We start from the raw sequence: 23,508 nt of genomic DNA, 5'->3' as shown, positions 1-23,508 counted from the left end.
TCTATTTACTATTTCTTTCTCTTTAACTTTTATTTTCACGTTTCCAGATTTAGGTCTGAAACAATACAGAATAACTGTATCGCCTCCATCCATTTCACCCATTTGTGGATCTGGCCAAGCCTGGGGGTGGCGTGGTTCCAGGGCGAGGGTCCGCTGGCGATCTCGGGGGGTGGTAGGCTCTGAGATGCGCCCTCCCACCTGTGGGCGCCCCGTGTCCGCCGGCTCTGGGTCCCGGACCCGCGCCCGACCGGAGAAAGCCTGAGAGCCCCGAACCCCGGAGCGCCTAGGAAGGACGGCGCGGGTAAATGACGTCGCCGCCTCGCTTCGGACGCAAGCTAGTGCGTGCGTACGCGCGTGCGCGCCCGAGCGAGGGGAACTAGACTACGCTTCCCAGGTGGCCCTGCGGCGGGCCCACTTCCGTCCGGTGGCAGAGGACCCGGAAGCTTCCGGCGCGCCGGCGAATCCCGCGGTGACAGGTAGACGGCGGCGGCAAGAGTATGCAGGGTGGCCGGTGGTCCGTGGCGCCCGGCGCGTTAGTTCCCCGACGGCGGCGGCGGCGCGCGGCGGCTCTCGAGTGAGCGGCGACGGCCAGAGCATCCAGTGGGCGCCGGAGGAAGGCTTGCGGGGCCCGCGGCAGCGAGACGGACCGGGGCGGGTGGGCGCCGCGCTCCGCCCGGAGGCGGCGGCACCATGTGGAGCGGCCGCAGCTCCTTCACCAGCCTGGTGGTGGGCGTGTTTGTGGTGTACGTGGTGCACACCTGCTGGGTTATGTACGGCATCGTCTACACCCGCCCGTGCTCCGGCAACGGTAACTGCATTCAGCCCTACCTGGCTCAGAGGCCCAAGCTGCAGGTGAGTTCCCGGGTCGGAGCGGGGGGTCTCCGCGACGGACGGGGGGCCGAGAGCTAGTCTCACCTGAGCTGGGCAGAGTCCGGTGGGGTGGGAGCGTTTCTCATCGGAGTCAGGCCGGAGCTGGGCTGAGGGCTCTCCTGGCCTGATCCCTGACCTCCCTCCCCTAATAGTCCCGAGACTCTGCCTGCATAGTGGCCGCAGGCGGGCCCCGGACGCTGCCCCTTGTCACCCCATCACAAGGTACCCAGAGTCAGTGTACCCCTGCTCTGCTGATCCAGTCAGCTACACACTTTAGCAAGTTGTTCTTTGGCAGCAGACACATCAGATACAACCATTCGGTCACAAGTCAGAGTTTTGTCCCTTTGGGAGTTAAAAATGAAACTTTTCACCTTTCAGATTGCTCTCCTTTGCGTAGCTCTTTGATGTGTGTTTTTTGTGGCCAGGGCCGTGCCAATCTAATTTTCTTGACATCGCTTCCAGCTGAGTGTGTACACCACCACACGGTCCAACCTTGGTGCTGAGAACAACGTGGATCTTGTCTTGAACGTGGAAGACTTTGATGTGGAGTCCAAGTTTGAAAGGTGTGGTTATATGACAAAGTGCCAGCGATAAGGCTAACATAATAAAATGTTTAGATTGTTTAAAAGTTAGCATTCTGTATGTAACAAGGTTACCCTAGAAAAGCCGTATTACCTACCGTCTTGTGAGAACGTTTTAATGGAAGACCTATGTGTGATGGGTAGACAGCCAAACTTTTGTTTTACTTGTCATTTAGGAAGCAGCTGACACCAGCGTCACATGGCTGTGGGACATGCAGCAGCTAGGGGGAGTTTTTGATGGAGTGGATGTTGCACTGGGAATGACATGTGGTTTCCCACAGCAAACCACTTGTCTCTTTGTAACCAAAGGTGTTTCATATATAACTATGGCTCTGGGGTCTTAAGATTTCAACAGGCATAACTTTAAAAAAAATGATGTGTTTGTCAAGAGTCTACCTTTTCCCTCTACATCGTCGGGGAGGTATCAGATAGAGTGATGGGAACATGTGCTGGAATGAACGTCCTCTAGCCAGCCAGCCCCCTCATAGAGCTGCCGCGGGCAGGGGCCTTGCACACTTGGAGATTGGCCACTGCCTGTGACTGACTTGTCTTGAGTGCCAGGAAATGGAGGCAGGAAACACAGGCTTTCCTGCTCTCAGGTATAGCTGCTTAAGCTTTTAGAAAACGTTCCATTAACTTCCGTACCTAGGACTCTCAGTCATAGGCAGGTGGGTTTCATTTTTAGTACTCTAAACTAAAATTAGCTGTTATAAAGATACTTGAGTAATCTTTGCTGTGTGTGTATATACAGAGTGTAAATGTACACGTTTGAAATTGTAATTTGTCTTGTTTTAGGACAGTTAATGTTTCTGTACCAAAGAAAACAAGGAATAACGGGACACTGTACGCCTATATCTTCCTCCATCATGCTGGCATTCTGCCTTGGCACGATGGGAAGCAGGTGCACCTGGTTAGTCCTCTGACCACCTACATGGTCCCCAAACCAGAAGAGGTCAATCTGCTCACTGGAGAATCTGCTGCACAGGTGGGCATCTTCGTCAGATTATCAGCCAAAGGAGCCTGCACTCTGCCTCTTAGAATTCACACCTGCATGTCCCTGTACATGCAGTTTCGATCTAGGGCTGGGTTATTGGCGAACATGTCTGTGCTTCAGCAGAATAATTTCCCACATTTACAGATAAATTTTTTGTCAAATTAGTGACGTGCTCTTAAGTAATCAACTGACATTTTTTATGTATATTTTTTCACAGGGAGCCCCTTCTATGGAGCTCAGCTGTAGTCATCAAGAGTTGGGAAACTTACCGCACTTAATATATTTATTCTAAGAATATAATTTAAAATTATTCAAAAGGCAGGTGTACAAATCATATTTTATACATCCATAGAAAACTATATGTACCAAGAAACACTGGGAGTTATGTGACAAAGCCTAGGAATTCTGGTGTTTGGGTCTGTGTTAAATGGAAGGTCAGATCATTTACAAACAAGAAAGATGGCAGCTTTTCAGGAAGTTTCTGTGATGCTGCTCCCTGCACAGGGACAGGGCTGTCAATGGTTCAGGTAGGTTTTGAAAAACCTGACAGCCTGCTCTGTCCTCTCCCAGTTTGCACTCCCTGCTGTGTGTCCTTGAGAAGACCCCTCGCCTCCTTTTCCACAGAAAAAGTATGGCCCTGCCTCATGGGGCCTTCCTGGGGAATCGAGGCAGTAGGTGTAAAGGGAATGGAGAGGTCTTTGGAACGTATAAATGCCAAATGTTAGCTATTACTATTATTTGGGAGGTAAATTATTACATCAAAAATATATCTTTTTTTAAAAAATATATTTTTACTAGAGGCCCAGTGCACGAAATTTGTGCACGGGGTGGAGGGTGGGGTGTCCCTCAGCCCAGCCTGTGTCCTCTCATAATCCAGGAACCCTCAGGTAGGGTCCCTAGCCTGGCCAGCGATCAGGGCCTATCGTGGCTTTCCTTCCCCCAGCTGCTGGCAGCTGGCCCCGCCCCCATCACTGCCACTGCTTGCCATCTGTGAGGCACTGCCTCCCCCCCTGCACCCATCCCCCACCAGTCGCCTCCCTCTGCGGGTGACAGGCATGGGGTGCGATCGCTTGGCTGGCCTGGGCCTCCCTCTGCGGTACCATCACTGGCCGGCCCTGCACACCCGCCACAGCGTTGCTGGCCAGTGGCCTGGGCCTCCCTCTATGGGACATTCAATCACGGGGCCCCCTGATCGATGCCTCCCTCTTTGGGGCAATCATGGAGCACCCCCCCCCCCCCATCAATAGCCCTGCCAACTGGTGGCCTGGGCCTCCCTCTGCAGGGCAATCGTGGGGCAATGGCAGGTACCCTTGACCAATCGCATTGCATCCGCCTTGGCTGGCCTTGCGCCAGTGCGTGTCATAGCGTGGTCGTCCGGAAGGTCGTCTAGACGGTCGTTCTGCTGTTTGGTCATTCTGTCAATTTGCGTATTAAGCTTTTATTATTATAGATTGATTTCAGAGAGGAAGGGAGAGGGAGAGAGAGATAGAAACATCAATGATGAGAGAGAATCATTGATCGGCTGCCTCCTGCACGCCCCCCACTGGTGATTGAGCCCACAACCTGGGCATGTGCCCTTGACTGGAATCGAACCAAGGATCTTTCAGTCCGCTCTATCCACTGAGCCAAACCAGCTAGGGCAAAAATATATCTTTTAAGTAGGAGATAAATGACACTGTTTCCTAGAATATGTCAGTTAGATCTCAAATAAAGATTTTCCTGCCAATCAGTTTCTTGGTGGATGCCTAGACATTGACACAGCTCCTTCCCGGCAACCTGACGTCCCTGATTGAGCAGCGGTCTCCTTTTCAGTCTGTCTCATTGCACATGCAGGACAGTTAGCTCTAGCTTGCCTGCACCTCCTGTCATTGTCTCGGGGACTCGCCCTCCCCAGCATCCCTAAGAAGTGGGCCTTGCTTAGGTGGAGGACCCAGGGCAGGCGTCAGTGAGATGCAGGGCCATATGGGGCTTCTGTGCAGAGAAGGAAGTGAGGGGTGTAAGAAGTTGGGCAACTGGCATTTGTGGCGCCCCATGCTCTGCCAGGCTCTGCTTCCCAGTTGTGTGGTCTTGGCATGTGGGCTATTCCCAGGTGAAGGTGCTGACCACCCTGTTACCTCAGCCTGTTTCAGGCCCGGTTTCCCAGCCAGCATTGGCCTCTTTTCATGCTGAGTCGCTCCTTTTCATTCAGCAGAATAACGAAGCTGAGAAGAAGCCGATGAGTGCCCTGGATGAGCCTGTTTCTCACTGGAGACCAAGATTGACACTGAATGTGATGGTGGATGACTTTGTCTTTGACGGGTCCTCCCTGCCGGCCGATGTGCATCGATACATGAAGATGTAAGTGCACTAGTCTAACCGGTGATTGAGGCTTACTTGACTGGCTTTGAGCATCAGTTTGCCCTGAGTTGACAGGAGGCGACCACAATGGTGTAGGGCTGGAGGAAGCCCCTCAGGATGGTGGCCCACCAAAATCCAAAAATGGATTGGTCATACCTGCATTTTTTAATGAGAGAGGAAAGGAGAGGGATAGAAACATCAATGATAGAATTACTGATCGGCTGCCTCCTACATGCCCCCCACTGGGGATCAAGCCCCCAACCTGGGCATGTGACCTGACTGGGAATCATACCACTAACCCACACCGGCTGGACACACCTGCATCTTTGAGTTGTCCCTGGGATGGGAGGCCCAGAAGGGCCTAAGGTGCTGCCTGGGCACCCTCAAACTTTGTCCCTTTTCCCTGGGCAGTCTTGCTGACCGAGATTGCCATCAGAACGTTGGAATGAATGAAACTGGGAGTCATCCTGCCCTTTGTTTTTTGTTTTTAATTTTTTTTAAAATATATTTTTTATTGATTTTTCACAGAGAGGAAGGGAGAGAGATAGAGAGAGTCAGAAACATTGATGAGAGAGAAACATTGATCAGCTGCCTCCTGCACACCCCCCACCGGGGATGTGCCCGCAACCCAGGTACATGCCCTTGACCGGAATCGAACCCAGGACCTCCCAGTCCGCAGGCTGACGCTCTATCCACTGAGCCAAACCGGCTTCGGCTGTTTTTGTTTTTTTAATCCTCACCCAAGGATATTTTTTCTGTTGATCTATAGAAAGAGAGTGGAAGGGAGGTGGTGTGGGGGAGAGGAACAGAGAGAGGGAAACACCAATGTGAGAGACACACATCAACTGGTTGCCTCCAGCACATACCCCACCGGGGCCAGGGTTCAAACCTGCAACCAAGGTATATGCCCTTGACTGGCATCAGGTTTGAAACCCTTCAGTCCTAGGGCTGAGATGCTCTAACCACTGAGAAAACTGACCAGAGCCTGCACTTTGTTCTTGGCAAAGGCTTCCCCTTGGAGAGAAAATGGGAGCACTGATGAGACCATGTCATGTGAGTTTTGTCCTGTCTGCATTCTGACTACCTTTGTTAGGGACGCCATGGTCAGTTTAATGTGACTCATTTACATCTATTTAAAATTAACTTTTGGCCCTGGTGGGTAGCTCAGTTGGTTAGAGCATCATCTAGATATGCCAAGGTTGCTGGTTCGATCCCTGGTCAGGGCACATAGGAGAATCAACCAATGAGTGCATAAATAAGTAGAACAACAAATCAATGTTTCTCTCTCCCTCTCTCCCCCTCTCTCTTCCCCCCTCTTCTCTTCCCTCCCTCTCCCTTTTTCTCTAAAAAAAAATCAATCAATAAATTTTTAAAAAATATAATAAAATAAAATAAACATTTAGATCTTGTCACTGTCATTTGCCATTATCAGTTAAGCATAACTATTAGCATTGATTGACTGTTTAGACTAGTGTGGGTCTCCAGGCTTTGGGGAGCCTGCTGTTAGGTTAAGACCTATTATCAAGTCATCATGTAGCATCAATGAGTGGCTACTATAATAAGTGTTCTTATTCATTTGTCAATAGTTCCTGTGGTATTGTCATGAGGGGTTTTCCTTTTGTAAATTTAAACCTTATTTTTGAATACATGATACAGTCACAGTTCAAAATGTGAAAGGTGTGGAAGGTATTTATTAAAAAGCCCCTCCACTCCTATCCTCTGGCCCCCCACCCCTCCCAGGCATGAAAATCAGATAGATTTTTATTTTTGTTCTTACTGCCTCACTGGACCATTCATGTCAGTGCACAGAGGGACCTCTTGCATGTTTTCATGCCCTGGATGATGTTCCACAGTGTGGTCGGGTCCCTGTTTATTTACCCATAAATAAACTGGTCATACTGGTCTATTTACCCATAAATAAACTGGTCATACTGGTCTTCCTGGTGCCCAGTGTGTCAGCAGTGAGCGTAGCTTGTGAGACCCCTGCTTCCGTTGGGAAGGTGTGCGTGGGACTCTTGTAACCAGAAGCAACTGAAGGTGCTGGGAGGGATTTCTCAGGTAAATGCAGCGTCTGGGGCTGCATTCAGGTCATCTAAGGTGACAGAAAACTTCACAGTGACTGAAAACTGTTTCCCCCAGGATCCAGCTTGGGAAGACCGTGCACTACCTCCCCATCCTGTTTATCGACCAGCTCAGCAATCGGGTGAAGGACCTCATGGTGAGCACGCTCCCCTCTGCACTTCGTGGCCTGAAGTGTGGCTGCCTCCTCAGTCCTGCCCTGATGGCTCGTGTGTGCTTTCACTTGGCATGGGTGTGCTCTGTGTCTGCTCCTGGCCAGCGGCAGCGTCCTTCCGAGCCATCCTCTCCTCAGGCCCCTGTGCCCACACCAGTGTAGGGCTTCAAAAGGACGGCAGGGAGCACTTGGGAAGCAGTGAGGGGAGACAAGTCTGTGGCTGGGCCACTGAAGGATCTGGGCAGCATCCACAGAGCACCTGCGTTATCCTGGTCACTGCGTGGTTTGGTAAAAGGCCTGCTGTTCAAAGGGCTGTTGTTCACAGAAACAGACCTGTGTATAGGCAGCTAGCTTTTTCCCAGGCTGCCTTCTGCCTCTAATGCTTTGTCTCACTTGGAGCCGCTTCTCTGAAGGAATACCATATTTGGAGAACAACCAAGGCCACTGGTGTGTGGGGTGCTGCCTGCTATGGTCCTTTACAGTGGTGCCCCCATGGACGGGCCTGGCCTGCTGCCCACCTGGCCTGAGGCTGGTCACTGCATGGGGTGGCCTGGTGCTGGACCTGGTCTGGTTGCCTGGCTCACTGTGAAGGGTCACGGTGAGCATGGGCTGTGACACTGATGTGTATGCTCAGGACCCTCCTGGGATCTGACCGCTGTGACCACGTATGCTGCTAGACAGTGGGACTGGGCTTTCCTTCCTGTGGCAGCCTCCACCCTCAGTTCTTTGCCTCCTCATGAGCCCAGCCTGAATGCTGCCTCTTCCTGGAGCTTTCTGCCAGCCCAGATGGAGTGACTGCCTGTGCCGGGCACTCGGCCTGTGGGTATGGGCAAAGCAGTTGTGTCCCCAGCCCTTCCAGGGGAGGAGCCTGTGTGGGGTTCAGTGGCACGTGTCCTTAGTCCCTGGCATGTGGTGGTGCCGCTCATGCCGGGAAGGAAGAGCAGAGGGATGAGGTCCAGAGAGCGGTGCAGTTTCCTCAGGAAGAGCTCAGAGCAGTGTGTGGAGGAGGAGTCCTGCCCAGTTCTGAGAGGAGAGCATGTGGGTGCTGGAGCCCCACAGGAGGGAGGTGGGGAGGGAAGAAAAGGGGAGTTCAGCCTCGATGTGACCAACATGCCCAGGATGTAGGAGTATCTAAAGCCCACCAGCCACATGGCCTGGGTCTGAAGCCTCAGCCTCCACTGTGCCCGGACTGGTGGGTGCAGAACTTGGGGACAAGGTGCAGTGTCCGTGCGCAGGGTGCAGCCCAGGGTGCACTGTGGTCCGACCAAGGCAGAAGGGTGGGGTCTGGCAGCTGGGAGCGCCCTGGTGGGCAGGTTCCGACTGTGTCGTCCCCCCCTTAGGTCATCAACCGCTCCACCACCGAGCTGCCCCTCACCGTGTCGTACGACAAGATCTCACTGGGGAGGCTCCGCTTCTGGATCCACATGCAGGATGCCGTGTACTCCCTGCAGCAGTTTGGTGAGGCTGTGGGGGCCAACCCAGACCCTGGGTGGCAGTGTTCTGTAATTGCAAGTCCAGATAGTGTACTCGGTAGCCTTCGCACCTTGTGGTGCAGGTTCCTTCATGTAATTTTAATCAGAGGGTCACTAGTGTCCTGTCTTTGAAAAATTCTTGCTGATTACCTGAAAGTTTGCTTTATTCAGAACATAGTATTTGAAGTGCTATAGTTTTGCTCAGGTGAACTCTTACTACCAACAACAGTTAGAAACCTTTGTAACATTAATTAAGGCTGACATTGCCCATTTTGCATTATGTTTTCTTTTTTCAGGGTTTTCAGAAAAAGATGCTGATGAAGTGAAAGGAATTTTTGTTGATACCAACTTGTATTTCTTAGCTTTGACCTTCTTTGTCGCAGCATTTCATGTGAGTGGGCCACTGAGTCCTTGTTGGTGATGATCGTGGTGGGCGTGGTGGCTCCAAGGGTGCCAGCCATCCTCAGCTGCGGGGTGGGAGGGGGCGGGGGGGGGCCGGGGGCGGGCCGCGGGCGGCGGTGTCTCACCTGGCAGCCCCTTGCTTCCCAATGGACCTGAGACTCCACAGGCCAGAGTGCTAGGCCTTTACCACGGAAATGTATTCATGACTATATGAACCTTACTGTGGCGATCACAACATTAAACACCAGTCCTCTGTGGAATCCCTGTTTGAACATGGGGTCTCCAGGCTGGTGGAGGAAAGCCATCACTGGATGGTGGCTGTACTGGACTCAGGTCCAGGTGGGAAGGTGAGGCAGCACAGGTCCGGGAGCTGAGCCATAGCTGGTTCTGAGTTCCTGCGACTCAGCTGCCAGTCCAGCTAAAACTTTCCAAAACTGCTGAAAAATAGCAATTTTTATCAAAAGGTCATGTCTCAGAATGAGCCTGTGTGCTTCTGAGGCGGACACACTGTGTGCTGTTGCCATGAGAGGGGAGGAGAACATCTGGGCGCCTGTGGTCTCCCTGCCAGTGCAGGCGGGGATGCTGGTTGTGGTGACCCCACCTATCATAGCGCGGTACATGAGACATGGGGTTCACCTGCGTCCAGTGCCTTCCTGCCAACCCACGGGAGATAGATGCACACTGCTGTCCTCTCTCCTTTTCAGCTTCTGTTTGATTTCCTGGCATTTAAAAATGACATCAGTTTCTGGAAGAAAAAGAAGAGCATGATTGGGATGTCCACCAAAGCAGGTAGATGCCCTCGGACTTTTGACCCATTCCGAAAGCGTATTGTGCTGCTATAAAAATGGGTTAGAATGTTCGTTTTGGAACCTAAAGTTATAATTGTCTATGATGCATGCTGGTTGCAGGCCCCATCCCCTGCTCCTGTTCAGAGGGTCCTCTTAGGTCATACATGGTAATAACTGCGGGGGGAGCTGTCTCCACGATCTTGGTGAGTGTCGTGCAAGCCTGTGTCCACAGAGCACAGAGGACCATGGAGGCCACACAGCCAAGATGGCTTGGTGACGTTCCTAGTGCCGTCTGTGTCAGCCAGGCGAGTGTCTCCCATGGGAATGACACTCCCCAGTGGCTGGTCTGTGATGCTGGGGTGCTCCCCTGCCCCTGTCATCCGTGTCTCAGATTCTTCTTTCCTGTCCTCGGTATCCTCAGAGAGGATGCCCCTCCCCTGCCGAGTCCTCCTGCCTGCTCCCAACTTTTTCAGGTGAGAGGAGAGGGAGGGTCCCTGAGTCTATGCCCATGGAAGGCAGCGGGCATCTTACCCCCCACCCCCCTGCCAGTGCTCCTGGTGAACGCCCTGCAGAGCTGGCTCTGCCGCTGCTGCCAAGAGAAGTATTTAAGGCAGTCAGACACTTTCAGTCAGCTACAGTGTTTTCTAAAGTACAACTTATTTTATTTATTGAGTTTAGAGAGAGTGGAAGGGAGAGGGAGAGAGAGAAACATCGATTTGCCTCCTGCGTGCCCCTTACTGGGGACTGAGCCCACAGCCCAGTTATGGGCCCTACTGGGCATCAGACTAGTGACCTCTCAGTGCAGGGAATGACACTCAACCAACTGAGCCTCACCGGTCTGGGCTAAAGCATGACTTTAAAAGAAAAAGGGTACACACAGCTTTAAAAGGCAGATGTCTTTATCATAGAATTGGTGTAAAAACAAGAAAGTGTAATTTGATTACAGGAAAGCAAATTGTCATGATTCCAGTCAAGAATCCATTATTCTCAGTGTTTTTGCTGTGTGTTTATGTGTTTGCAAGTGTAACTTAATCATGTTTATGTAGTTGAGGTTGCCTTCTGCTGGGTTCTGGAGCCTTTTCTAATCATTTTCCTTCGTGCGTGTGGCCTATTGTTCACTGTTAATGGACAACGGGGGAGAAATATTGTAGTCCACACGTGTGTGCACATATGTGTGTGTTCGGAGCCGGGGCAGGGATGTGCATGTGTGAGCTGTACACGTACAAGTGTGTTTTTTAGTCAAGTGGAGGTGTGCGTGTGGGTTCTATATATACAGGTGTATCTATGTACAGGTGTATGTGGGGCTGTATTAATACAGGTGTATGTGAGTGGGATGGGTATGTGGGAGCAGGGCTGTGCATGTGCTGGTGTGTGTGAGCCGGGGTGGGAGGGTTGGGTGCTTGTGGTCTGTACGTGTGTAGGTGTGTGTGTGAGTGGGGTGGTGGCCCCCCTCAGCAGCCCCCCCACCCTCTGTCCCCAGTGCTCTGGCGCTGCTTCAGCACTGTGGTCATCTTCCTGTTCCTGCTGGATGAGCAGACAAGCCTGCTGGTCCTGGTCCCCGCGGGTGTTGGAGCCGCCATCGAGGTGAGCTGTCATCTGAGTTGCCATGGTCCTTGGGCACAGGTGCTCAGTGCAGTCAGAACCTGCGTAACTGCCCGAGTGACATGGGGCCACCTCCATGGGCAGGCCGGGACGCAACTGCTGCGAGTGTTTACCAAAGTGAGAATTCAGAAGGTCTTTCAGGTGGCCTTGCAGTTTTTATTATTAAAAGGCCCCAGCTCATCACACCTATTGCAGAATGTATTCTGGCATGTTTAAAGTTCCATGTGGTTCGTGCTGTGCTGGATGCCACTGAACGCAGAAGTATGCGGTGTGGGCTCCAAGAGCTTAATGCCCTGTGGCGGCCCTGCTGTGTGGGGCTCAGGAAAGGGAGCCCTGTGGGGCAGGCAGGCTTGGGACCAGTCCTCAAGGACCAAGGTGGAGTTGGGACGCAGGAAGAATGGAGGGAGGCGGCAGCCTGCACATCCTGCTCTGCGAGTCGCAGCCCTCCTCGCACGTGGTGTCAAGTCAAGAACTGTGCTCTCCGTGCCCGTGGAAGAAGGCCGCCAGCCAGGACCCTCCCGGAGCCACGGCCGCAGTATAGACACTGCTCTCTAAGGCCGTGACGCCTCTCTTATCAGCGAGGCAGCAAGTGGGGCGTGGGTTCCAGAGAGACCAAAAACACAAGGCTTGAGCGGAGGCTGGGGCCTTCCAGTGCCAGAAGAGGGTGCCAGGGTGAATTTAAAGACACAGGCAGGGTGTGGTGAGCCAACCAAGTGCACACAGCTGGGAAGGAGACAGCCCAGAGGAGGGCAGCAGGCTGAGGGCTGGTTTGTTAGTGCTGATAGGTGGTGATGGCATCCACATGGGGACAAGCTGCTGGGTGGCATGTGGGCTCGGGGTGAGGACCCAGGGCCTGTGCCTGTGAGCTAACCCAGTTGGGCTTGAGCAGGCAGGTGCCTGGTCCATGAGGGTTCGAGTGACGAGTTCTGGCATCTCCTTGCTCTTAGAATCATAAATGTCGGCTTCTTGTTTTTCCTCAGCTGTGGAAAGTGAAAAAGGCTCTGAAAATGACTGTTGTTTGGAGAGGCCTCAGGCCCAAGTTTCAGGTGAGTGCTTTTGCTGTGTTCTCTAGGGGTTTTGTCTTCCTCCCTCTTGTCGACGCATCTGCTTCCCTCTAGACCTCCCATTATGCATGTGCACCAGCTTGTCTGCTGGTGCATTTCATAGCTGCACCCAGTGAGGTGCAGGACCCTGTGAGCATGCGACTGTCCTGCATTGACATGGAGCACCTCTCCCGGCAGAGCCATCATTGGCTCCTTGATCACAGCTAATTCCCATGGGACGCCCCAATCACAGACTGAGCAGTGCCTGCACTAGAGGCAAGCTTCCTCTACACCAGACGGGACGCTGGTCTGACAGCTCCCGTGGTCCTGTGGGCAGTTCAGGCCAGCTCCCCAAATAGCCGGCCACAGCCCAGGACTTGTCCCAGCTACGGGCAGCGAGAGCTTCCCTCCCAGATCAGGGCTGGGAGTTGAGCAGCGTTTGAGGTTTACAGGCGTGAAGCTCACTGTGCCTTCTGACTCACTTCAGTTGAGGGATTTTTGACCCTCCCATACCCAGGTCCAAACAGACCAAGGACAGGAAACTCAGCAGATAGTGCAGTTTAATGTTTTCTAAGTTAGACCAGTAAACCCTCCTTTCCTGGTCTCCTGACCTAAGTGCACTGTCAGTGTATCTGCGCAGAGCAAGTGTTTTCACTGAAAACACCACCAGGGGAAGAATGGAGCAGCCGGGTGGGTGGGACACATGTGGACAAGGCTGCTCACCACATGGACACATGGTGTGGTGCAGGGTCCAGGCCAGAGTGGAGCAGAAGTGCTGCCCGCTCATCCTTCTGGTGGAGGGAGGTGTGTGGTCATGCCAACCTCAGCCTTGATGGAGGGGTCATACCTCACACAGTGTGGCCAGGCCAGGCATCTCTATCGATCAGCACACAGCCCTATCACCCCTTCAGTCCTAACAAAGTCATGCTCAGACACCTGCCTTAAGTCACTTAGTTAACATGATTGTATTGGATTTTACAACAGTTTGGTGCCTACAGTGAGTCTGAGAGGAAAACCGAGGAGTATGACACTCAGGTGAGCAGCTGGTGGGCTGGGGGATGGGGGGATGGGGCGTGCATTTCCAGCAGATAAGTCACTGAGCACCTGACTGTGACGCCTAGCACAGGAAGACCATCTCCTCGGAGGGTGGTCACGGTCCCAAGTGGTTTTCTGGTTTGGAAAAGGGGCCAGCAGGTGTCTTCTCCCTGTTTCTGGTCCCTGCAGGTGTCCTCATGTCTGTCTCCCAGGACATTTTTCATAAGCAGATTTGTCCCCTGGGGGTTGCTGGGATTGCTGTGAGCTCGCTCTGTCGCTTAGACCTGGGCGACCCCACAGGGAGGCCCGTGTGCTGAGCTACTGTGAGGGAGCCACAGTTTGCAGTATGACCGTACAGCATGTCCTATACAGGAATGGGTATATTTATTGGCTAATAAGCATCAGCCTGCATTCTAACTTTTATTGAGGTTACGATAAAATCCAAATCAGAATAAACTCAAGGACACAGCCGCGTTGACTTAGATAGCAGTCTTGACACAATCCTAGGAAAGTTTCTTCAGATTTTTATCCACAACATTTATTCACATTTGTCGTAAGCTAGTTTGTTTTGAGCGTGCCAGTGTTATGGACATCACCGCCTACATCAGTAAGCTGTGGGTGCTGAGTTCTGTAGGTTTGATAAACGCACACTGATGTGTCCTCCGTTACAACATCACACAGGTCAGACAGCTGTCCACACGTGTCCGTTTCTTGTCCTGTTTGTTTATTTTCCATCCTTGTGAGTTAGTTGCATGAAGTGCACGTTAACAGAGGTTTGAGGATTGGGCTCTAACGGGAAATACTCTCCTCCCTGCAGGCCATGAAGTACCTGTCCTATCTGCTCTACCCTCTGTGCATCGGGGGCGCCGTCTACTCACTGCTGAACATAAAGTATAAAAGGTACAGGCACCACTAGAACTTCCCCTGCCACACTATCACCAGTTTATTCTGGCAGCCATGCAGACCATGCCCCTCAGCCTCTATCCGTGTCTGCCTGCCATTGTGGGGACTACGGACTAGCCAGTTCTATGACTCTATCTCATCTGCATTGTGGAAAGCAGGAGGTCGGGGGTTGGGAACGCACATGGGAGTAGCCTCGGACTTGGAGACACAGCTGAAATGGGGGTGTCCCCATTCCCCTTTTTTCAGATCATCGGGCACATAGGCCGGTACCCACAGCACTGGTGTCTAGGGTGAAGTTGGATGCGTTTGATAAGGGAAAACCTGGTAGCAGTGTGTGGCTGCTGTGTTCGGGGTGGCAGGGGCTTGGGAGGGGCCTGGGGTTTTTCCATCTGCCTGGCAGTTCTGAGGGACAATGTCAGTATAGAGCAAGCATGTCAAACTCGCAGCCCACCAGCCATGAGTTTGACATGTTCAGTGTAGAGTCTCCCACCCCTGCAGCATCAGGGATCTGACCAGGGTCCAGGGCCTCCAATGTGCAGAGTATCTCCAGGAACTGTAACCACACCTTGGCACGGGTTCCTGGGAAAGCTTGGTGTTTACAGAGAGTTCCCACAAAAGAATTGGTTGTCAGTTTAAACAGACACTGATGAGAGGGAAGTCGAGCCTTTCACAGTGACAGCTCTCTTCCTTTTCAGTTGGTACTCCTGGTTAATCAACAGCTTCGTCAATGGTGAGTCATGTGGTTTTCTGTTCTGGTAACGGCATGATGAGCAGGTACCTTTTCATTGCTCCTGTAACATGAGGTTACCCTGTCAGGCCCTGTGCACTCGGCTGGGCCTCAGGATGCCCATTTGCCTACGAGAGGCCCATGCAGGCTTCCTGGGACTAGAGCCCTTAGAGGTCTCTTTTCCTCTGCATGAAAACCTAAAGAGTAAACACGCTGTTCTTACATCCGATTCCTTAGGGCAACTACAGCCGCAACCCTATAGCATGGAGCTCTGTGTGGGGCCTGCCAGCCCGGGGCTGGCCCTGACCAAAGCACTGGTCTCCGCAGGCAGTTAAGGGCACAGAGCAGATGGGATGGGCTCCCGGTATGCCATGTTCACTGGGTGTGGATCTCAAACCTGGCCATAGCCTCCGGAGGGGACCACGTGGGGTGGGCACCCTGGCCTCACAGCCCCCACACTACTTGGCCCCTGTGGGGGAGACTTACGGTGATTGAAGAAAAGGATGTTGCTCTCTGAAGTCACTCTGCCAGCCAGAAAGCCGTGGATGTAAAGCTCTGGGGCTGTCAGGATGGCATAGTCCATGCATGCTCTCAGCCATGTCTTATCTCCCCAGGGGTGTACGCCTTTGGCTTCCTCTTCATGCTGCCCCAGCTCTTTGTGAACTACAAGGTAAGACACAGCCCCAGCTGGACGGTCGCCCATGTACTCTGTGCACCCTGTCCCTGACCTGCACGTGTCTCCTTGTCCCCAGATGAAGTCGGTGGCGCACCTGCCCTGGAAGGCCTTCACATACAAGGTCAGTGCTCTGCCTGCAGGAGGCGCTGTATGTAATGGGCCACATTCCTGGCACAGTTGGGGCATCTTCTTTAGACACGAGAACCACAGCAATGACTTTAAAAGAAGACAGCAGCTCTGACTCTCATAGCAATAGAAGACATTTGCTTAAATTAAGTGCCATGTTACTTGACAACATGGATCAAAATGAGCACCCAGGCCCTGGCTGGGTAGCTCGGTTGGTTAGAGCATCGTCCTGATATGCCAGGGTTGCGGATTTGATCCCTATTCAGAGCACATACATGAATCAACTAATGAATGCATAAAATAAGAGAGCAATAGAATCAATGTCTCCCTTTCTCCCCCCCCTCACAAAATCAATAAATAAATTAAAATTTTCATTAAAAAAATATTGGACATCCCTGACCCAGTAGCTACTGTCCAAAGGGTAGCCCATCATCCCATAGGTCAGGCTGCCCTGAAGGCTGTCTGGGTATGTTGTGGCTAATCCAGACCCTCCACCTGCTCATTTCGTTTTTATTGTCACTACAAGGGTCTCTGTTGCCCATGGTATGTCTGCTATGATTTGCTGACTCGTGTTGAGTATGAACAGGGTTCAGGTAGTTGGGCATCTCCAGGCGAGCCCCCACAGCCCATTCCTCACCCTCTCCCCTCTCCCGCCCGGCACAGGCCTTCAACACCTTCATTGATGATGTCTTCGCCTTCATCATCACCATGCCCACCTCCCATCGCCTGGCCTGTTTCAGGGACGACGTGGTGTTCCTCATCTACCTGTACCAGCGATGGTGAGTGCAGTGTCTCTGAGGCACGCTGCCAGGTGGACTCTCACCATTCCTGCTGATGTGCACCTGACCATCCTCTGGGGAAAGATCCAGTTTGCAATGGTCTTTGTGTGTTGCCCAAGCTTGCATTCTGGTTGCCAGTGGTAGGCGGTGGAAAAAATTATTCTGTCTCTTGGTATAGAAGTGCTTGTTCTGTCTGATGGGATCGGCCACTGTGGGCTCGTATCTCCATAGTTGAATTTGGTGTGACATAAAGGAGGTCACTGCCCCAGCCTCTAGGAGCTGGGACCAGACCCTGGGGGCAGGCCTTCGCTGGATACGGTGTTCCAGCCCCAGCTCCCACTTGGGCATAGCTGTCCTTTTCCTCTGATCAGCCTGGAGCACAGAGCTCTAGTCTGACCATTTAAAAATATCAATAGGCCCTAGCTGGTTTGGCTCAGTGGATAGAGCGTCGGCCTGTGGACTGAAGGGTCTTGGGTTTGATTCCGGTCAAGGGCACATGCCCAGGTTGCAGACTCGATCCCCAGTGCGGGGCGTGCAGGAGGCAGCCGATCAATGATTCTCATCATTGATGTTTCTATCTCTCACCTTTCCCTTCTTCTCTGAAATCAATAAAAATATATTTAAAAGAAAAAAAAGAAATTAAAAGAATAAAAAAATCAATAGGAGGGCACAAGGTGAACCCCCAAATTCCTCAAATGCAGTAAACTCCTGACGATTTTATTTTATTTTTTTTTTGTCGTTTGTAAGACATTTGATTTTTTATTACTGGGCTTAAGGACATGCACTTCCTCCCTTCAGAAGCAGTAGAGCATCCATCGTATCGTTGCAGGCTCTACCCTGTAGATAGGAGCCGAGTGAACGAATTTGGGGAATCCTACGAGGAGAGGCCCCAGCAGAAACCCCACACACAGTGAGCCCTGGCCTGGGCCGCCCTCGAGCCACTATGCAGCACATCTTGGATGGTCAGCTGAGTATTTTTGGAAGCTTCTGGTGAATTCCTGGACGTTACACCTTCTACATTGCCAAAACCTCTGAGCATTTCTCATACGTCTCCTGAGTCCCGTCACGAGGTGTTTGAGAGGAGCTGGCTTCACTTATAGTGTCCCCAGCATGAAGACATCTGTCTCAGTCACTGAGATATTGGGCGCTCATGGTCATCCTTGGCTGTTGGTAGCTCTCAGCAGAGGAGCGTCCAGTGTTGGCAGTGGCTATGCCATCACCATCACCGGTGTCCCCCGACCTGGCGGACTCCGGAGACAGGGAGGTGCAGGTTTCCACCTCCAGTTGTCTGTAAGTGCTCCTTACGTGAAATTCAAATGCCTCTAAATCCATGCTGTACAGACTCTGGGATCAAATGGCTTTTTTCCTTTTTGTTTAAAACTTGACTATTTTAAAGCTTAATGTATGTATGTTTCTATATTAAAATAAATTTCTCTGGCTGTAACAGTTTCTTGACCTGCTACAGATACTTTCAGATACTTTCGTTTACCCCATTCCGAGAGATGAATGTATGATGTGGGTTCATTTGTGTTTGCTGAAAGGACAAATGTAAAGACCTACCTAACCTTAGAGTCGTGAATGTTCTTAAATATTTATATTTATATTTATATTTGGTATTGAAGACTAAATGACTAAATTATTATTATATGGTCATGACTGGTCAGACTGATGGTGTTTTTGTTAGAGAAATGCCCTAGGTTAATGAGAAATAGCACAGGTGAGGCAGAGAGCAGCCACAGATTTGGGAGTAATGTGGTTATTTTTGTGTTCAGTGAAATTGCATTATTGAGGATCTGTTTTCAAAGTGTATGTGTCCAGGTGTGTGAGCACAGCAGATAGCTGTCCGTGTTTGCAGCAAGGACATCAATATCTCAGCCCCAATGGCGCTTAGGTCAAGCTTGGACTTCAGTCTTCTTGCCACTAAGGGTCCTCTGGACGCTCTGGCCTCTGCAGACAGGCCCATGACGGCCCCTTCTGGGGAGAAGGTGGGGCGGAGCGAGGGCCCAGCTTGAAGGGAAGCCTGTGTTCTTCCCACACGTTCCCCTCTCTGTCAAGCTTGTCAGGAGTAGCAGGTTTAGTTAAGGCGTGTGAGCTTCCCTCGATGATTTGGAAGAACACTGGTTTCAAGTTACCCCTTTTTAGTTTTATCATCAGAACACAGGTGGATCCAGGGTCCCACAGAAGGACACATTCTTTTCAAGAGCTTATAGAACATTTACCCAAGAAAGACAATATTCTGGACCATAAAACAAGCCTAAATAAATTTAAAACTACTATGTTCTCTAGCCACAATGGAATTAAAAGCACAAGATCTCTGGGGGGGAAACCTCTAAATATTTTGAAATTAAATATCACATTCTGAAATAACTCCTAGATCAAAGAAGAATAAAAAGGGAAATTAGAAAGTACTTTGAACTAAATGAAAATTAAAACAAAAATTATCAAAGTTTGTGATATTTGGCCCCACTGATGTGGCTCAGTGTTTGACTATGGACCTATGAACCAGGAGGTAATAGTTCGATTCCCGATCATGGAACATCCCCTGTGTGGGGCAGGCAGGAGGCAGCCAATCAATGATTCTCTCTCATCATTGATGTTTCTATCTCTCTCTCCTTCTCCCTTCCTCTCTGAAATCCATAAAAAAATTTAAAATTTTTGTGTGATATTTGTATAGATGAACGTACAGCTAAAGCAGAAGGTGGAAATTCACTGCACTGAAAACCTAGGCTAGGAAAAAGGTTTCAGTGTCTTCAACATCCACCTTGAGAAACTAAAAAAGCGAATTAAACCCAAAGTAAATGGAATATAATAAATATTAGAGAAAAAAAATCAATGTATAGAAAAAAAGAAAAACTACAGAAAATTAATAAACAAAAGATTGTTCCTAGAGATGGTTAATAAAACGTAAAGCTCCTGCCAGGATAAGTAGAAAAAGAGAAAAAACATGGATTATGGTACCAGGTATGAGGGAAGTGACATCATTACAGGTTCCACACATATTTAAAGAATCATAAGAGAATAGTATGGGTAATTTTATGCCATTATTGTCAACAGGACAAAATGGACAAATTCCACAGTTCACTCAAGAAGAAACGGGTAACCTGAGTAGCCCTCTATCTGTTTAAAATCTTGGATTTTTCATTCAGACCCTTCCACCAAGGAAACTCGGGGACCAGATGAGTCACAGTGGAGTCTGTCTAACTCTTAGGGAAGAAGCCATACCAGTGCCACACACACCTGGAAACGGGTGGCCTCAGGCCGCCCAGCTTGGCCTGTGAGGCCATTTAGCTCGGATCAGCCCTCAAACTTCAGTGCTGTGAATGTCAGTCTTTTACTAGCTTGCTTGCTTTTTTTGAGCCTCACCAATCAAATCTTCCTTTTATTTTATACATGTGCATGTTTCCATGTTCACATTTCTTTCCTTCCTTTAGAAATTTGGCTCCTGGTAAATCCTTCAAGATTTATTCAGATAAAGTGTCTTTGTTTCACTCTCATTCTGGAGAGATGTTTTTATGGGGACCACTCACAGACAGATGGCGACTTCCCCTGGTTACCTGCAGGTGCTTCCCTAGAGCCGCTGTCGCTCTGGTCGGTGATGTGTCTTCTCCCATCTGAATTTAAGATGTTCTTTCTGACATTTGTGTAGCCACTTCTTTAGGTACGCAATGCACTTACTTTAATGGTGCATTTGTGTCTTCCATCAACAATAGAAAATTTCAGCCATTTTCTCTCAAATAAGGCTGCTTCCACACTTTCTGACTCTCCTGTGATTTTGTTCTAAACTCTTAACTTCTTCCTGTTTCAACCTCCTTGTCTCTGCTGAAGTCTGTGTAGTTTTTTCGGTTACATCATTTTCCATGTTGCTAATTGTCTCTGCTTTGGTACTTAGTTCATCTTCCTGAATTTTAGTCATTGAAACACATAATTCTAGACATTCTGTTTGACTCTCTTTAAATCTTCCTGGTCAGTTCTAATAGCCTTGCTCTTGCTGCAGAATTTGGACATCGGCATCTGCTTCACTGTGTTTTGTGTGTTTCTGCCGACCCTCACTCACCGCACTTGGTTTTCTGTGTTTGGAGGATTCTGATGGTGTGCTCATAGGTTAAACTTCACCTGTGGGAGCCCCCAGACCTAAAATATAGGTCAGTCCTTCCAGAATGACCCCAGATGTCATATCTGCCTGGGGCTCTGTGGACACAAAATGACTGTAGCTCTCTCAAAGGTCCTGGCTGAAGACAAGCATGGGAGGCGGGCGTGGAGGGACGAGGCAATGTACATCTCCGAAGGCCAGAGTAAAAAGCCTGGGTTTATTCTAGGATCAGTGACAGGCCTTAGCAGGTATGAGGAGGATGTGACGTGCTCTCAGTCGTGATTTTCTTTCTTTTTGTAAAAAATATATTTTTATTGATTTTAGAGAGGAAGGGAGAGGGACAGAGAGATAGAAACATCAATGATGAGAGTCATTGATCAGCTGCCTCCTGCACGCCCCACAGTGGGGATAGAGGCCGAAACCTGAGCTGACTGGAATCAGTGACCTCCTGGTTCATAGATCGATGCTCAACCACTGAGCTATGCCGGCAGTGTATTTATGTTTTTTCAAAGATCCTTCTAGATGCTCCCTGGAGAAGGGCTAGCAGGAATGGAAGGACTTAGAAGCCTGTTGCAATCATGGCAGAGATGACAGTGGCTAATGTGGCACATGCTAGAAAGAGGAGTCGAGGACATTCCTGGCATGTGGCTTCCGTCTTGCTTTCATCTTAAGCAGCGACTGAGTTTACTTGTAAAGAAGTTCAAGTTTAGTTCCTCCTTTTATAAAATCACTAGCACTCTTCTCAGAAGCCCTGTCTTTAGGTCACTGCCTCCTCTCTCTGTCCCTACCTTCCCCTCACTCTTGCTGGAGGGAATAGACTGCCCCGGGTCACTGAGTTGCCCAGCCCCGAGTTTCTCCAAGACCCTAATTAGGACCCTGCTTCTGACATGCCTCATAGAGGCACCCGGTCCCTGTGCCTTCCTGGCAGGGAACCAGCACGTGGCTAGGCCGGGAACGTGGTGCTCACAAAGGGAGTGATTAAAGGACTTAATTCTCTAAGTAAATTCCACCTTTTGGCATCCCAGTGGGTAATTTTAACTTACTGCTTTCTTAAATTTCATCAAATGCCTCTTAAGAGTGCAGAAATCTGAATGTGGGCGGCTGGAGCTGACTGTTTGCCAAGATGCGAGGAGTAAACACTGACAGCCTCGGGGGTTTTGAGCCCTGAGCTTTTTTATTGGTTTTTCATAAGGAGGTTTAAGGTGCAAGAGAAAGTACACAGGAGATGGAAACAGGTCAAGAAGGATTAACTTGGTGAAGCTGCCCATGGGGGAGATCAAAGGTTTTGCCCAACTAAGAAAGTGGGAAAACATGCTGGTTTTCCTGGGCAGCTGCCAAACTGAGCAAGGCTACAGTGTCTGAGTTCCTGTGACTCTTAAGACCTGGCAGGGCATGACCCCAGAGTCCCCACCCTGGGGTACTTGGGGAACACTGGCCTGGGACTTGGAGACCCTGGGTTTGTGTCCAGGCTCTGCCCCAGATTCTTATCGGGGATTTTCAGGAAGCCACCACCTCTGAACCTGTAAGAAAGTACAATGGCACTTATCTACCTACCTCCCAGGGCTGCGAATTGTAAAGCTCTTTATAAACAAAGACCATTATTCAGATTGTTACTTATCTTCACCACTAAGAATTAAATATTCCAGTAACCTCTTTGGCATAATAAGACAGACATAGAACAACCACTGTTTTATTACTGTTTTATTGTGCCCACAGTGACCTGCCCAGATCCTGAAGGATAAACCAAATAAACCTGGCCAGAAAATGAACTGGGAAAAAACAAAAACAAACAAACAAACAAACACAAGAAACAGAAAATGAACTGGGGGTTGCCCTGAGCCCCCCAGGTTGGGGTAACAATAGCAGCTGAAACAATGGGCTCCTGGACAGACAGGCGCAGAGGTTCTATGGGACAGCTCTCCTCCTCCCACTCCCCCTCCCCCCTCCCACCCCGGACTCGGGCACACAGACCCACATGGCGGTGTCCTCTGCTCCATCCCCTCCCCAGCAGGTCCCTTGGCTCTCCCGCACCTCCTTGCTTCTCCAGAAAACACTTTCTAAACTTGCCTCAAGGTTGTTCCCTCTTTTCAATCCAAGTCTAGTTTGAATGACAGCTCTCCTGACATTATGTTTCTACTTTGCCAACATTCTCTGAGCTGGAACCTGCCTCACAGCTCAAATGCAGGTCCTTGTGTTGTGTCCTCAAATCTGGCTCTGCCAGCTTCCAATCCAGACCGCCTCCTGGATATGTCCCCCAGCTCTGAGGTTGTCAAGGCCTCTCAGGACTACGAGAGAGCCTCCATCTCACTTATACACCTATCAGAGTGGCTACTGTAAGAACAGTGACGCCACCAAATGCAGGCGAGGACACGGAAAACCACATTCTGGGTACACCACTGTACATGGGTCATAAAGTGACGTCAAACTACCCACACACATACCAGGGTCAGCATCTGGCTTAGTGTTGACTGACTTACAGGAGTTTAACCACTTGGGGGCGCAGGGAGACAAGCAGAATGGTTCCTCTAACAACTGTACTCTGCCGTGCTGAGTGTCCTGGGCAGAATAATGTCCCCAAGATATCACCTCCTGGCCCTGGAACCTGTCAGTGTGACCTCATTCAGCACAAGGGACTCTGCAGGTGGGCTTATGTTAAGGATGTTGAGGTGGGGTTTGGCCCTGGATTTTCCAACTGGCCCTAAATCAATCCATCTGAGGGGCCTTCGGAGAGGGAGGGGAAGACGAGTCAGAGAGCCGGAGGCTCTCCCAGTGTCTTGTTCTCATGTCTGGTGCTGGGTTTGGGATCGTGCTGGCATTTCCACAGGTAAGGGTGCGCTGTTGCCTGGGTTT

General features: G+C 50.5%; 1 protein-coding gene across 2 annotated transcripts; it reads left to right on the top strand.

Moving 5' to 3' along the window:
* The first annotated feature begins 455 nt into the window (after positions 1–455).
* CLPTM1L (CLPTM1 like) lies at positions 456–18,012 on the top strand. 2 transcript variants are annotated; one of them, XM_059694641.1, is made up of 17 exons: positions 456–852; positions 1,333–1,433; positions 2,247–2,436; positions 4,637–4,782; positions 6,922–7,000; positions 8,356–8,473; positions 8,784–8,878; positions 9,594–9,678; positions 11,158–11,261; positions 12,260–12,325; positions 13,307–13,357; positions 14,175–14,257; positions 14,956–14,990; positions 15,602–15,657; positions 15,740–15,784; positions 16,453–16,568; positions 17,398–18,012. In XM_059694641.1, exons 1-17 carry the CDS (start codon positions 691–693, stop codon positions 17,480–17,482), a joined length of 1,617 nt encoding a protein of 538 aa, XP_059550624.1. In that variant the 5' UTR covers positions 456–690; the 3' UTR covers positions 17,483–18,012. The 2 variants fall into 2 exon arrangements, with proteins under 2 accessions (XP_059550624.1, XP_059550623.1); XM_059694640.1 differs by having other exon boundaries at positions 457–852; positions 4,634–4,782.
* Positions 18,013–23,508: the final 5,496 nt, after the last annotated feature.

The sequence above is a fragment of the Myotis daubentonii genome, chromosome 4 (genome assembly GCF_963259705.1).
Source record: "Myotis daubentonii chromosome 4, mMyoDau2.1, whole genome shotgun sequence".
Classification (NCBI taxonomy): domain Eukaryota; kingdom Metazoa; phylum Chordata; class Mammalia; order Chiroptera; family Vespertilionidae; genus Myotis; species Myotis daubentonii.
Note: the sequence above shows the minus strand (reverse complement) of the source record. Positions and strands in the feature narration are given on the sequence as shown.